Genomic DNA, 16220 nt, shown 5'->3' with positions numbered 1-16220 from the left:
TCTGGTACCTAACAAAGTAGCTATTTTTTAGGGTGGCACGGTGGCACAGTGATTAGCACTGCTGCCTCACAGCACCAGGGTCCCGGGTTCAATTCCCTGCTTGGGTCACTGTCTGTGTGGAGTTTGCACATTCTCCCCATGTCTGTGTGGGTTTTCTCCGGGTGCTCCGGTTTCCTCCCACAGTCTGAAAGATGTGCTGGTTAGGTGCATTGACTGAACAGGCGCCAGAGTGTGGCGACTAGTGGAATTTCACAGTAACTTCATTGCAGTGTTAATATAAGCCTTACTTGTGACTAATAAATAAACTTTTTCTTCCTCCATGGATCTCGAGAATGAGTTCAGGAAGCTTTTTTATGCTCACACCTGGAGCTGTCCTTACCTCCATCCACCCTCAGCAGTAATCTTGCTTGCCATTGTGCTGTGTGTCATTCTGTGGAAGATTGTTATTAAAGATTAGCCCAGAAGCAAAAACCCCACTCCGGCCCACTCGCCAACTCTCCCTAACTTTCACGTGGGCGGCATGATGGCACAATGGTTCACACTGTTGCCTCATAGTCCCTGTTGCCTCACAGGGACCCGGGTTCAATTCCTGGTTTGGGTCACTGTCTGTGCGGAGTCTGCACGTTCTCCCCGTGTCTGCATGCGTATCCTCCGGGTGCTCCACTTTCCTCCCATAGTCTGAAAGGCGTGCTGGTTAGGTACATTGGCCATGCTCAATTTTCCCTCAGTGTACCCAAACAGGTGCCGGAGTGTGGTGACTAGGGTATTTTCACAGTAGCTTCATTGCAGTGTTAATGTAAGCCTACTTGTGACTCTAATAAATAAATAAAACGTCTCAAGATCAGTTTTAGCATACTCTGAGATCAGCCTGGATGTCATGCTGAATCTTTATAAATCACTGGTTTGCTGTGTTGTGCCCAGTTCCAGGCACCATGCTTTGGGAAGGATGTCAAGGTTATGTAAAGAGTGGAGAGGAGGTTTACGAGCACACTGTGTGTTTTAGAATGCTTTTTGCTGCCGTGAACACCAGGTTGCACTGTGAACTACACATTCCCAGCCAGGGTTATGCGGATAATCCAGGAAATTTGCCTTGTTTCGCAATGAGGTTCCATTCAATGTGCTGGATGTAAATGATCGGAAGGTGCAATTCCCAGAACAGAGCGTTCTCCCAATGCCCTCATCGAAACCACCAACAATAAATAATGATCAGGTCATTCCGGTCACTGTCTTTTGTGAGCATTTGCTATGCACAAACTGGCATTTCTGTTTCCCTGCATTATGCCTTGTCGACACGACAAAAGTAATTCATTGATGTTAAGACCCAGGTTCGATTCCAGCCTCGGGTCACTGTCTGTGTGGTGTTTGCACGTTCTCCCCGTGTGTGTGTGTGTGGGTTTCCTCCGGGTGCTCCGGTTTCCTCCCACAGTCTGAAAGATGTGCAGGTTAGGTTGATTGGCCGTGCTAAATTGGCCCTTGGTGTCAGGGGGTTGAGCAGAGTAAATCCATGGGGTTACAGGGATAGGGTTTAGGTGGGATCGTTGTCGATGCAGGCACGATGGGCCAAATGGCCTCTTTCTGCACTGTAAGGGTTCTATGATGCATGATGAAGATGCATTGGGGGAAGGGTCCTAAAATGGTGAAAAGTGCAATAAAAATGTAGATTTCTGTGAAGCAGAATCTGAAATTCTTCATGTCCCTCGGTCTCTCGGTGACGGCATCAACTCAATGTTTCCTATCTGTTTGCGTCGCACGTTGGACTGTTGAGTTGGCTGATCAGCCATGATAGTGAACGATGTGGAGTTGCCGCCGTTGGACTGGGGTGGGCACAGTAAGTAGTCTCACAACACCAGGTTAAAGTCCAACAGGTTTATTTGGTAGCACCAAATAAACCTGTTGGACTTTAACCTGGTGTTGTGAGACTACTTACTACGATAGTGAATGGTGGAGCAGGCTTGAAGGGCTGAATGGCCTCCTCCCGCTCCTATTTTCTATGTTTCTACGTTTAATGTTCTTTGCCTTTCGTTTGGAAATAGGCAACACCTTGTCTTCTTGGAGAGCAAAAGTCAGTCGTCACCGAATCCAACCGAGCATCTGGATGGGCGGGGAACCCTGAAATACCAGTTTTCCAATGAACTGCTGCAGATCCCAATGCAACTGATCAGACCTTCAAATAATGACACTAATAAGGTACACCTGACTCTCAGTCTTGTGTCAATGTAGGACATTTGTACTTTTATCATAGGTGAGATGGAATCCCTTGTGCGATGTCAGAATCCAAGCACGTTTTCACTCCATGCATGTTTGCTGCAGGTTTATCTGAATTAGTTTCACAAAAACTCTTTTTCATCTGTAAATCTGCGATCCATATCCTAACAAGCTCCAAGACCCATTCCCTGCTGTGCTTGCTGAACTTCACTCTTTCCTAGTCCCCCACTGTCTCGATTCTAATGCTCTTATTGTTGAATTCCAATCCCTCATCGGTCTTGCTCCGTCCTATCTCTATAATCTGCTCCAGCCCCACAACAGATCTCTGTCCTCTTTCAATCCCGATCTCTTATGCAACCCACTTTTCCCACCCCCACCAAGGAGTACTTTGGCAGCGAATGTTACTGCATAGAGAGACATGTTACCGTAGCTTTTTGTCTTGCACTGGCGAGGACACATGCAAGAACACCAAATTTCAAACAATAACGACAGTTCATTTGATTTGATTTATTATTGTCACATGTATTGGGATGGAGTGAAAAGTATTGTTTCTTGCGCGCTTTACAGACAAAGCACACTGTTCATAGAGAAGGCAACGAGAGAATGCAGAATGTAGTGTTACAGTCAGAGCTAGGGTGCAGAGAAAGATCAACTTAATGCAAGGTAAGTCCATTCAAAAGTCTGATGGCAGCAGGGAAGAAGCTGTTCTTGAGTCGGTTGGTACGTGATCTCAGACTTTTTCCCAATGGAAGAAGGTGGAAGAGAGAATGTCCAGGTGCATGGGGTCCTTGATTATGCTGGCTGCTTTGCCGAGGCAGCAGGAAGTGTTAATGGACAGAGTTAGACAGAGTTAATGGATGGGAGGCTGGTTTGAGTGTTGGGCTGGGCTTCGTTCACGACCTTTTGTAGTTTCTTGTGGTCTTGGACGGAGCAGGAGCCATACCAAGCTGTGATACAACCAGCACCAGATGGTGCATCTGCAGAGGTTGGTGAGAGCCGTAGCTGACATGCCAAATTTCCTTAGTCTTCTGAGAAAGTAGAGATATTGGTGAGCTTTCTTAACTGTAGCGCGGCATGGGAGAACCAGGACAGATTGTTGGTGATCTGGACACCTAAAAACCTGAAGCTCTCGACTATTTCTACTTTGTTCGCATTAATGTAGACAGGGTCATGCCCTCCACTATGCTTCCTGAAGTCGATGACTACCTCCTTCATTTTGTTGACATTGAGGGAGAGATTATTGTTGTCTCACCAGTTCACCAGATTCTCTATCTCTTTCCTGTACTGTTTATGCTACAAGAGGACAGCGCGCCGATTAGTTGGCAAGTTGACTCTGATTGGCCAAGGAGAAAGCAGCAGGGAATAATTGTCATTCAAAAAGATGCAAGGCTTAAATGGCAAGGCGATGGCCTAATGGAATTATCACTGGACTTTTAATCCACAAACTCAGCTAATGTTCCGGGGACCTGGGTTCAAATCCCGCTACAGCAAATTATGGAATTTGAATTCAATAAAAAAAATCTGTAATTAAGAATCTACTGACGACCATGAAACCATTGTCGATTATCAGAAAAACCCATCTGGTTCACTAATGTTCTTTAGGGAAGGAAATCTGCCATCCTTACCTGGTCTGGCTTACATGTGACTCCAGAGTCACAGCAATGTGGTTGACTCTCAACTTCCCTCTGAAATGGCCTCGCAAGCCACTCGGTTCAAGGGCAACTAGGGATGGACAATAAATGCCGGCCAACCAGTGACACCCTTGTCCCTCAAATTAATAAAAAAAGAATGCAGCAACATGTCTCCCTCTTCAGCAATATTCAAGTTCTGTATTACCAAGCCATGTCAAAATGAATGAGCAGAAAAAAATCACAGAATCGTTACGCTGCAGAAGGACGCCATTCGGCCCATTATGTCTGTACTGGCTCTCCAAATGAGCATCATGACTTAGTGCCATTCCCCTGCCCTTTCCCCGTACCCCTACACATTGTTTCTATTCAAATAATCATCTAATACCCTCTTGAATGCCTTGATTGAACCTGCCTCCACCACACTTCCAGGCAGTGCATTCCAGACCCCAACCACTCGCTGTGTGAAAAAGGTACTTTCTCACATCACATTGGTTTCTTTTGCAAATCACTTTAAATCTGTGCCCTCTCGTTCTTGATCCTTTTACAAGCGGGGTAAGTTTCTCCCTGTCTTCTCTGTCAGGCCCCTTCATGATTTTGAATATCTGTATCGAATTTTCTCTTAGCCTTTTTCTCTCCAAGGGGAACAGACCCACCCTCTCCATAGCTGAAGTTCCTCATCCCTTGAACCAATCTTCCGCACTCTCTCCAGTGTGTTCACATCCATCCTATAGTATGGTGCCCATGTACACCTATTAATGAAGCCCAGACTACTTTATGCTGGATTAAATGCTCTTTCCAACTGTCCTGCCACCTTCAATGATCTCTGCACATATACACCCAGATCCCTCTGCTCCTGTACCCCCTTAAGAATTTTAACCTTTCTTTTCTATTGTCTCTCTATGTTCATCTCACCAAAATGCATCATCTGACACTTCTCTACATTGAACTTCACATCTGCCACATATGTGCCCACTCTTCCAACTTGTCTATATCCTTTTGAAGTTTTACACTGTCCTCTTCACAGTTTACAATGAACAAAGATCAAAGAAAATTACAGTACAGGAACAGGCCCTTTGGCCCTCCAAGCCTGCACGGACCATGCTGCACGCCTGAACTAAAACCCCCTACCCTTCCAGGGACCATATCCCTCTATTCCCCATCCTATACATGTATTTGTCAAGATGCCCCTTAAAACTCACTATCGTATCCGCTTCCACTACCTCCCCCGGCAGCAAGTTCCAGGCACCCACCACCCTCTGTGTAAAATACGTGTCTCGTATATCTCCTTTAAACATTGCCCCTCACATCTTAAACATATGCCACCTAGTAATTGACTCTTCCACCCTGGGAAAATGCTCCTATCCACTTTGTCTATGCCCCTCATAATCTTGTAGACTCCTATCAGGTCGCCCCCTCAACCTCCGCCATTCTAGTGAGAACAAACCAAGTTTCTCCAACCTCTCCTCATAGCTAATGCCCTCCATACCAGGCAACATCCTGGTAAATCTTTTCTGTACCCTCTCCAAAGCCTCCACATCCTTCTGGTAGTGTGGCGGCCAGAATTGAACACTATATTCCTAGTGCTTCCAAATTCTGCGTAATCTGCAAATTTTGAAATTGCTCCCGACACATCAAAATCTAGATCATTAATATATAACTTGGTAAAAGATTTAAAGTAGTTAGTAACTTCTTTATCTACACAATGACAACAGCTTGCATTCATGTAGTGTCTTTGATATAGATTGAAGTGTCTAGTAGCTTGCCTATTATTAGATTATTCTGTTTGATGGATTGAGAGGGGATCAAGTATGATATAACAATGTAAAAGTAGAGTGTAGTCCACCTCTGGAGTGCGTTACCAGTGATGTTACCCGTTCCGATTCACTGAACCCCATCAAGAGGGAGCTGAATGGTTACAGACCGAGGCTGGGATTTTCCGGTCATGCTCGCCCAAAGGCCGGAAAATCCCACCTGAAGTCAACAGACCTTTGCATGGTCCATGTCCCACCCGCTATGATTCCCGTGGCGGGCGGGACAGGAAAATTCTGCCCCAGGTCTATGATCATATCATATAGAAGGTTTTACAGATGCTACAAGGTCCATCTGATCTCCTGGGTTGCTTTTGACTTTGAGGGGAGGGCTCATAGGGACATATCCATACCAGTTTTTGCCATATCAACCCTGGTTTCTGTTTGACTGTGGGAACAGTGGACCAAAGGTATGGGTTAAGTGTCTGGATATTGATCATTCTGGTACATGGTTGTGGGGCAGGCTCGATGGAGTCGCTGCTGTTGTTCTAGCTATCGTTCCATCCATCTGTTTGTTCATCTGTCTTGTAAAGAGTCAACAGAAGGATGCAGACAGGTTAAGTGAGAGGGCAGAAAAATGAGCAGACGGAGTATAATGTGGGAAGATGTGAACTTTTCCACATGGGCAGGAAGCATAGAAAAGCAGAATATTATTTAAATGGAGAGGGATTACAGAGCTCAGTGGTACAGAGGGATCAGGGTGTCCGAGCACATGAATCACTTGCTGCGTACGTGGTAAAAAAGAGGGACTAGGATGAGGAAGGCAAGTAGAATGTTGCCATTTATTGCAAGAGGAATGGAATATAAAAGTAGGAATGCTTTGCTGAGCTGTACAGGACCTTGATGCGATTATATCTGTGTACAGTTTTGTTCTCCACATTTGAATAAGGATATAGAGTCACAGAGTCACAGAATACTACAGTGCAGAAAAGGCCCTTTGGCCCATCGAGCCTGCATCAATGCATGAAAGGCCCTGACCTGTCCACCTAAACACACTTGCCAGCACTTGGCCCATAGCCTTGAATGTTATGGTGTGCCATGTAATTGAGTTAGAAGCAGGTCAGAAAAGATCCATTCATCTCCTTGCTGGGATGAAACGCCTATTTTATCAAGAAAAGTTGAATGGGTAGTTTTATTATACCTATTGGAGTTTAAAAGGAGGAGAAGTGATCCCATCGAAACATTTAAAATCTTGAGGGGACTTGATAAAGTTTATTTATTAGCATCACAAGTAGGCTTACATTAACCCTGCAATGAAGTTATTGTGAAAATCCCCTGGTCGCCACACTTCGGCACCTGTTCGGATACATTGAGGGTGAATTTAACATTGCTAATGTACCTAATCAGCATATCTTTCAGAATGTGGGAGGAAACCGGAGCATCCAGAGGAAACCCACGCAGACACGGGGAGAATGTGCAGACTCTGCACAGACAGTTATCCAAGTGAACCCGAGTCCCTGGCACTGAGCAGAAGCAGTGCTATCCACTGTGCCACCGTGCCGCCCATAAGGTGGATCCCGAAAGGACATTTCATCTTCTGGGGGAGACAAGAACTAAGGGATGCAGTTTAAGAATGAGAGGTCCTTTTGGCTAAGATCAAGCCCAAGATGGGGTGCAATGCCTTATCTTATCAGCTTGGATCATGTCTGTCTCTCTTGTGGGGACCTTGAATTGGATTCATTTGGATTTTGGAGCAAGCAAGGAATGGATTTGGGTTTGCCCTGAGCATTGGCTTTGTAACTTTAAGGATCGAGTAAAAAAACTAATTAAAAAAAGGTCTCCCTATGAAGACAGATTGGAGGAGACAATGGTCGGCATCCTCTGACCTCGCCACGGCTGGGATTCTCTGATCCCGTTGCAGTGAATGGAGTTTTGGCTGTGTACAGGAAGAACGTGCTAACTCCTCACAGCCAATGACCCAAGGCCGGAATCAAACCGGGTCCCTGGTGCTGTGAGGCACCAGAGCTAACCACTGTGCCACCATAGTTCCTCCTCATCTCAGTTTTAAATCTACCACCTCGCAACCTATACCTGTGGCTTCTTGTTCTAGATTGCCCCATAAGGGGAAACATTTGGTCTACATTTACTTTATCAATCCCTGTTAAAGTTTTATATCCCTCGATCAGATCCCCTCTCATCCCCCTAAACTCCAGCGGGTATAAACCCAAACTGTTTAATCACTCCTCATACGTCAATCCTTTCATCCCCAGAGTCAACCTGGTGAACCTCCTTCCCCACTGACTCATCTGAGTTAGGCGGGAGTGGAGAGGGGGGCAGGAGGGGGAAGTCCCATCCGACAAATCCTGCCCGTGACGATTTATTTGCTGCCAAAGTTCTTTTAACTTCAGAAAAGGGTTTCCAAACTCGATTTGATTTGATCTGATTTGATTTTGATTTGATTTGATTTTGATTTGATTTATTATTGTCACAAGTATTGACATACAGTGAAAAGTCTTGTTTCTTGTGCTATACAGACAAAGCATACTGTTCGTAGAGAAGGAAATGAGAGAGTGCAGAATGTAGTGTTACATTCATAGCTAGGGTGTAGAGAAAGATCAACTTAGTAGGTCCATTCAAAAGTCTGACAGCAGCAGGAAGAAGTTGTTCTTGTTTCGGTTGGTACGTGACCTCAGACTTTTGTATCTTTTTCCCGATGGAAGAAGGTGGAAGAGAGAATGTCCGGGGTGCGTGGGGTCCTTGATTATGCTGGCTGCTTTGCCGAGGCAACGGGAAGTGTAGACAGAGTCAATGCATGGGAGGGATGGGGAACTCAGCAACTCTGTGAAGGAGGCGTCTGTTCCAATTCCTTCTGGCAAAGTGCAGTCCAGTTAATCTTGCCGTGCAAGAGGGCAGCTGGGAGCTTTGGCAACAGTGAGGCTTCAGGGATTCCTGCCTCACAGTCTGCCCGAGGCCATGAACAGAAAAGCACAGTAACCTCCAAATCCCAAAGGTTTAACATGAAGTTGACGTGTAATAGTAATGGCCAGAATAAAGGATTGACCACTGAGAAACAAACAACAGGATGACCGATGAGTTTCTGTTCAAAATGTAATTTCTGTATGTTACATTACTTGCAGATGGATCAATACTAAAATGAAAGAAATGATAAATATTGTACCTAAAATTAGTTTTCTAAAGATTGTTGACATGGGGAAATGATTTGTTCGGGCTCCACAATTAAACACAGAGGGGGCAATTTCCAACACATGGAAAATGACACTTTTCCAATCCCAGAATCTTACTCTCTCAGCCACGTGCAAGAACCTTTACTGCAGGATACTACCAGAATAGGCACAGAGGGCCGAATTCTCCAACCTCGCTCACGGCTGAGATTCTCCAGTCCCGCTGCAGTGAACAGAGATTTGGCTGAGCACCGAATTCTCCTGTTCTCGCCGGCAGCAGCGGTGGGACGCAAACGGCTGGAGAATTCCGGCCAGAATGTCAACATTTCTGTTGTCACAGATCTTGTGATTTGTATCTGTGCCCAGAGTCTTCTTGGTTCTAGAGCAAAGAGCCCAACCTGTTCAATCAGTGTCTACAGTGTCTACAGTGTCTACTGTTCAATCAGTGTCTACTGCTGTACTAGCCAAGGGGGCAAGAGCAACTCTCAGTCATCCACCAGTTCCAACTCTTCCCAAAGTAGATCATTGAAATTCCACTGTAATGCCCGAGAGATTGAGAATCACAACTTGGCTGCAAATCCAACCATTTCTAGGAACAAGAAGCTTCCAACCTAAATGAATACACATCGGAACACAGGAATATGGGAATTAGGACAGGGAGTAGCCCAGTTTGAATCATAGAAACCCTACAATGCAGAATGTGGCCATTCAGCCCTTTGAGTTTGCACCAACCACAATTCCACCCAGTCCCTATCCCCATAACCCCATGCATTTACCCCAGCTAATCCCCCTGATATGAAGGGGCAATTTATCATGGTCAATCCACTGAACCTGCACATCCTTGGAGCATGGGAGGAAACCTGAGGAAACTCACTCAAGCACGGGGAGAATGTGCAAACTCCACACAGACAGTGACCCGAGTGAATTGAATGCAGGTCCCTGGCTCTGTGAGGCAGCAGTGCTAACCTCTGTGTCACCGTGGTCCTTGATTGGTTTATGAAGTGTGTGATCATAGAGTCATAGAGAGTCATAGGGTGAAATTTTCCCATCACGGGAATCATAGAGGGCACGGGGGCAGATCCTGCAAAGATCCATTGACCTCGGGCGGGTTTTTCCAGCCTTGGGGCGAGTGCAGCCAGAAAATCCCGCCCATAGAGCCATACATCGCGGAATTCTCCCTCAGTGTACCCGAACAGGCGCCGTAGTTCAGCGTCCGGGGGACCCCCACAGACACCCCATTGCAGTGTTAATGCAACATCCTTGTGACGAATAAATTAATTTTAATAACTTGGTCCTCCTGCAGCTCCCAGTTCTGGACTACAACTCCCATGTGGGGCTAGGGCAGTGAAGGCCCTTCGGCCCATTGAGCCTGCACCAACAATAACTCCCATGAAAGGTCCGCTAATCCCATTTTCCTGCACTTGTCCCATATCCTTGAATGTTAAGATATTTCAAGTGCTCATCCAAATATCTCTGATCAGTTTACATAAAGTTGAGCTTTGTGCGAGGTATCATATATAGTTGGTTTCTCCCTGCACACATTTGTTACACCAGTGAATATCTGGTGCATCTGCATTTTGCTTCTTTCAGGCTTCTGTTGTCTCATAGGTGGTTGTACAACCACCTCCAAGTCCCAACTTCCTGCCAGCATCAAAGGTTATTTGAGAAAACGTAACTGCGGTAGTGACTTAGAAAGGACAGTTTGGCGGGCCACAGCAAGAGAGTTTTCAACTTAATTCCGAGGTACCTTAGCTGCAAATTCCACCGAACCTCTCACATTATCCTCACACACTTGCATGCCAACAATGTACAAACTCATATGTCCTTGATTTGTCTCCATAGATTGTCACAACATTGGAAAATCTGGTTCGGATGAACCAAGAGAGGGCTCATCCTGACGCTCCGCAGAAGTTCCTGCAGCTCATTCAGCTCCTACGCTCAGCAACTTTGGAAAACCTTCAAAGCATTTGGGAAACCAGTGCACCCACATTAGATCACAGGTGATTACGAAGGGTGGGGGTGGGGGTGGTGGGGAGTTTGCCCACATTTGGCCCATTTCCCTCTATACCCATCGTACCCATGTAACTATCTAAATGCTTTTTAAAAGGTAAAATTGTACCCGCCTCTACTACTACCTCTGGCAGCTTGTTCCAGACACTCACCACCCTCTGTGTGAAAAAATTGCCCCTCTGGACACTTTTGTATCTCTCCCCTCTCACCTTAAACCTATGCCCTCTAGTTTTAGACTCCCCTACCTTTGGGAAAAGATATTGACTATCTACCTTGTCTATGCCCCTCATTATTTTATAGACCTCTATAAGGTCACCCCTCAGCCTCCTACGCTCCAGAGAAAAAAGTCCCAGTCTATTCAGCCTCTCCTTATAATTCAATCCATCAAGTCCTGGTAACATCCCAGTAAATCTTTTCTGCACTCTTTCTAGTTTAATAATATCCTTTCTATGATAGGGTGACCAGAACTGCACACAGTGTTCCAAGTGTGGCCTTACCAATGTCTTGTATAACTTCAACAAGACGTCCCAACTCCTGTATTCAATGTTCTGACTGATGAAACCAAGCGTGCCGAATGCCTTCTTCACCACTCTGTCCACCTGTGACTCCACTTTCAAGGAGCTATGAACATGCACCCCCAGATCTCTTTGTTCTGTAACTCTCCCCAATGCCCTACCATTAACTGAGTAAGTCCTGCCCTGATTCAATCTACCAAAATGCATTACCTCGCATTTGTCTAAATTAAACTGTAGGGGCACGATAGGGGCACAGTAGCACAGTGGTTAGCACTGTAGGGGCACAGTAGCACAGTGGTTAGCACTGCTGCTTCACAGCTCCAGGGTCCCGGGTTCGATTCCCGGCTCGGGTCACTGTCTGTGTGGAGTTTGCACATTCTCCTCGTGTCTGCGTGGGTTTCCTCCGGGTGCTCCGGTTTCCTCCCACAGTCCAAAGATGTGCAGCTTAGGTTGATTGGCCAGGTTATAAATTGCCCCTTAGAGTCCTGGGATGCGTAGGTTAGAGGGATTAGCGGGTAAATATGTGGGGGTAGAGCCTGGGTGGGATTGTGGTCGGTGCAGACTCGATGGGCCGAATGGCCTCCTTCTGCACTGTAGGGTTTCTATGATTCTTTCTATGATAAACTCCATCTGCCATTCATCAGCCCACTGGCCCAATTGATCAAGATCCCGCTGCAATTGGAGATAACCTTCCTCACTGTCCACCATGCCACCAATCTTGGTGTCATCTGCAAACGTACTAACCATGCCCCCTATATTCAAGGAGTTTACAAGGATGAGGGGGGATCTTATTGAAACTTACAGGATACTGCAAGGCCTGGATAGAGTGGACGTGGAGAGGATGTTTCCACTAGTAGGAAAAACTAGAACCAGAGGGCACAACCTCAGGCTAAACGGACGATCCTTTAAAACAGAGATGAGGAGGAATTTCTTCATCCAGAGTGTGGCGAATCTGTGGAACTCTTTGCCGCAAAAGGCTGTGGAGGCCAGGTCATTGAGTGTCTTTAAGACAGAGACAGATAGATTCTTGATTAATAAGGGGATCAGGGGTTATGGGGAAAGGGCAGGAGAAAGGGGATGAGAAAAATATCAGCCATAATTGAATGGCGGAGCAGACTCAATGGGCTGGGTGGCTTAATTCTGCTCCTCTGTGTTATGGTCTTATGGTCTTATGTTTAAGATAACTGCACAGTTGATAGGATATGCATGATGTGGTGGGGAATGGCTGTACAATGCTGTCAATTCAGTCAATGGGTCAAGCTGCGACTATGAACTCACTCACCTGATTGGTGTACCTCTGCAAAGACTTTCCCCAAATTTCATTGGCAGATTTATTGATCCTTTCTAACAATTTTCTCAGTAGAGAAAAGGATAGAAAATGTTAGAAAGCAAATTAGAATGAAATCAAGGAGAGTAAATGGTGGCACAGTGGTTGACGTTGCTGCTTCACAGCGCCAGGGACCCGGGTTCAATTCTGGCCTTGGGTCACTGTCTGTGCGGAGTCTGCATGTTTTCCCCATGTCTGCCTGGGTTTCCTCCGACTGCTCCTGTTTCCTCCCACTGTCCGAAAGATGTGAAGGTTAGGTGGATTGGCCATGTTAAAGTGCCCTTTACTGTCCCAGGATGTGTAGGCTAAGTGGATTGGCCATGGTAAATGCACAAGGTTATGGGGATAGGGCGGAGGGGAGGGCTTGGGTCGGATGCTCTTTCAGAGAGTCAGTATGGACTCGATGGGCCAAATGTCCTCCTTCTGCAGTGTAGGGGTTCTATGGTTCTATGATACATAGAGAGAAACTATTTCCTCTGGTGGGGAGAATTTAGAAAGATTGCACATAAAGTTAAAATAAGGAACAGAAAAATTAGGACACAGAAGGAGCTCATTTTGAGGTGATCTCTGACACTAAGAATGACGACAATCTGAATTTTTTTCTCCATCCTAAAAAAAGCTGCTGAGGCTGGGGGAGAATGGGAAAATCCAAAACTGACATTGACCGATTTTGTTCGGCAAGGGTTTAGAGGATATGGAAACAATGTGAGTAAATGGACGTGCAACATAGTCTAGTCTAGGCAATGGCCTCGTGGTATTATCGCTAGACTATTCATTCAGAAACTCAGTTAATGCTCTGGGGACCCGAGTTCGAATCCCGCCAAGGCAGCTGGTGGAATTTGAATTCAATAGAACTCTGGAATTAAGAATCTACTGATGACCATGAAACCATTGTCGATTGTCGGAAAAACCCACCTGGTTCACTAATGTCCATTCGGGAAGGAAATCTGCCATCCTTACCCGATCTGGCCGACATGTGACTCCAGACTCACAGCAATGTAGTTGACTCTCAACTGCCCTCTGAAATGGCCTAGCAAGCCGCTCAGTTCAAGGGTGACGTGGGATGGACAATAAGTGCTGGGCCAGCCAGCGACACCCATGTCCGATGAATGAATAATAAGAAGTCATCGGGTGGGATTTTACGCCCATGTTCGTCCCAGAAACCATAAAATCCCACCCGGGGTCAACAGACCTTTCGATTGTCCGCCCCTCTCCCGATTCCTGTTGCGGGTGGGGTGGTAAAATTCCGGTCGTAATCTCTGGGAATGGTGGAACAGGCTTAAGGGGCTGAATGGCCTTCTCCTATTGTTATGTTCTCAATGTTTATTCTTTGCTGTGTAACTAGGCGCTGGATATGGGATACCTTACCGACTGCAGCGACCCCGCAAGCAATTCAATTCATCCAAGCTAAAGTCGAACAGGGGGACCTCACACAGCTGGAAGCGGCCAAGGTTCTGATTTTTGTGTTACATTCCATCAAAGCCGACTGCCACGGTGTGGATAATGCAACGGTATGTCCTCACGCCTCCCAGCATGTCCTCATGTGCTTAGTAGAATAAGGTGCCAATCCACAATGGTTAACATGTTCATGCATGTAGCTCTAGCTGCTCTTTGTACAGCCTCTCTTCGTGTCCTGGTCTGCTTCTCAACCACCCGACCAGTTTTTGAAGGGCACTCACTCCTGTTACATAGCGAGATGCACCAGCCAATTCATGCACAGCAAGATCCCAGAAGAAACCACATCTTCAGGCTTCTAGGCCCTAAGGCTTTGAAAATTACTCTCCAGCTTGTGATCTCCTTTACAGCACGCCATAAAATATATCGCGTGACGGCACGGTGGGTTAGCACCGCTGCCTCACAGCGCCAGGGAACCGAGTTCAATTCACAGCTTGGGTCACTGTCTGTGCGGAGTCTGCACGTTATCCCCGTGTCTGCGTGGGTTTCTTCCGGACGCTTTGGTTTCTTCCCACAGTCCGAAAGATGTGCTGGTTAGGGTGCATTGGCCATGCTAAATTCTCCCTCAGTGTACCCGAACAGGCACTGGAGTGTGGCAACGAGGGGATTTTCAGAGTAACTTCATTGCAGTGTCAATGTAAGCCTACTTGTGACACAAATAAATAAACTTTACTTTACTTTAATATCGAATATGCAACAGGCTGGCTTCAGACTTCAGGCCCCTTCAGTGAATGGGGGCCTCAGATAAAACAAATCCTAAAGGAATATCATCTTTAAATTTCCATCCCACATGCTTGCCCTCTCTCAATGGCACCATGTTCCCACCTCGCTTTAAATGGAGTCTTATTCTGCCTCTCAAAATGCCGGCTCACCTCAGGATTTTCTTCAGCTCCCTGTGAAGCTGAGGATATCATCATTTGCAGGGTAGGGAGGAAGTCCTATCTTCCTTGTAAGGACCACAATGTATACACCCCAGCTCACAGGCCGTCTTGTCAATGGGGATTTTCAAACCCAAATGGTTCATTGTCCTCACTTACTCCTCACACGTAAAGGGATTTTCACAGGAACCTCATTGCAGTGTTAATGTAAGCCTACCTGTGACTAATAAAGAAATAAATAGGCCTGCATTCACTACGGTACCCACGGGCCGGAATTCTCCCGATCTCGCGTGCCTCATTGCTGCTGTCGCCAAGGAGAATTTGACGCTCAGCCAAATCTCTGTTCACAGCAGTGAGACCGGAAAATCCCAGCTGCCGGCGAGGTGGAAGAATTCCGGCCATCGCGATTTTTAGTTTCTTGTAAAGTGACAGCAAAATATTTGTGCTTCTCCCAAGGTCCTTCTGTCCAGCCCTTACATGCAGAGACACCCCTTCCTTCGCAGGGTCACTTTGCTTGCCTATGGAACGTTGGTCAACAAATATTGCACGACTCTCCGTGTTTGCCCCGAAGAAGCTCTCCGGGTACGTGAGTATCAGAAGCATGGTCTGACAGCATCTGTGGAGAGAGAGTGGAGCCAACGTTTCGAGTCTAGATGAACGTTCGTCAGAGCTGACCCTTGGTCATCTAGACTCGAAAGGTTGGCCCTACTCTCCACACAAATGCTGTCAGGCCTGCTGAGATTTTCCAGCATTTTTCGGTTTTTGTTTCAGATTTCAGCATCCCAAGTATTTAGCGTTCCTTTTATCAGAAGCACGGTGGTGGATTTTCACCTGGGGGATGACTGAAGGGAGCAGATCGATGGAAGAGACAAGTGCCGGAATTTTACTGGCACTCCCGCCCCAGAATCGGGGTGGGCGAGGCTCGCAGAACGGCATTCTCCGTTGGCCTCGGGTAGGATCGTACAAGCCTCAGGCGGGCGAGGCAGTAATATCCCGGCAATGGGGCGGGCTCCAATAATCCTTCACTCCAACTATCTTTACACGTGCACACAGATTTATAAAGATAACACAAGTTACAAAAAGTATCTTGCACTCAAATGTTCCCAGTAAGTGCATGGGTGGCACAGTTAGCACTGCTGCCTCACAGCGCCAGAGACCCAGGTTCAATTCCAGCCTCGGGTCACTGTCTGTGTGGAGTTTGCCCTTTCTCTCCGTGTCTGCGTGGGTTTCCTCCGGGTGCTCCGGTTTCCTCCCACAGTCCAAAGATGT

The 16220-nt window shown here is 46.6% G+C and overlaps 1 protein-coding gene across 2 annotated transcripts in view; it reads left to right on the top strand.

Moving 5' to 3' along the window:
- Positions 1 to 16220, top strand: part of LOC144497551 (vitellogenin-like) — a 107526-nt gene that overhangs the window by 17350 nt on the left and 73956 nt on the right. For both annotated transcript variants that reach the window (XM_078218971.1, XM_078218970.1), the window contains exons 7-10: positions 2034 to 2187; positions 10609 to 10766; positions 13964 to 14129; positions 15408 to 15533. In XM_078218971.1, the coding sequence (XP_078075097.1) occupies positions 2034 to 2187; positions 10609 to 10766; positions 13964 to 14129; positions 15408 to 15533 (604 nt within the window). The remainder of the gene's footprint in view (positions 1 to 2033; positions 2188 to 10608; positions 10767 to 13963; positions 14130 to 15407; positions 15534 to 16220) is intronic.

This window comes from Mustelus asterias, chromosome 8 (genome assembly GCF_964213995.1).
Source record: "Mustelus asterias chromosome 8, sMusAst1.hap1.1, whole genome shotgun sequence".
Taxonomy (NCBI): domain Eukaryota; kingdom Metazoa; phylum Chordata; class Chondrichthyes; order Carcharhiniformes; family Triakidae; genus Mustelus; species Mustelus asterias.
Note: the sequence above shows the minus strand (reverse complement) of the source record. Positions and strands in the feature narration are given on the sequence as shown.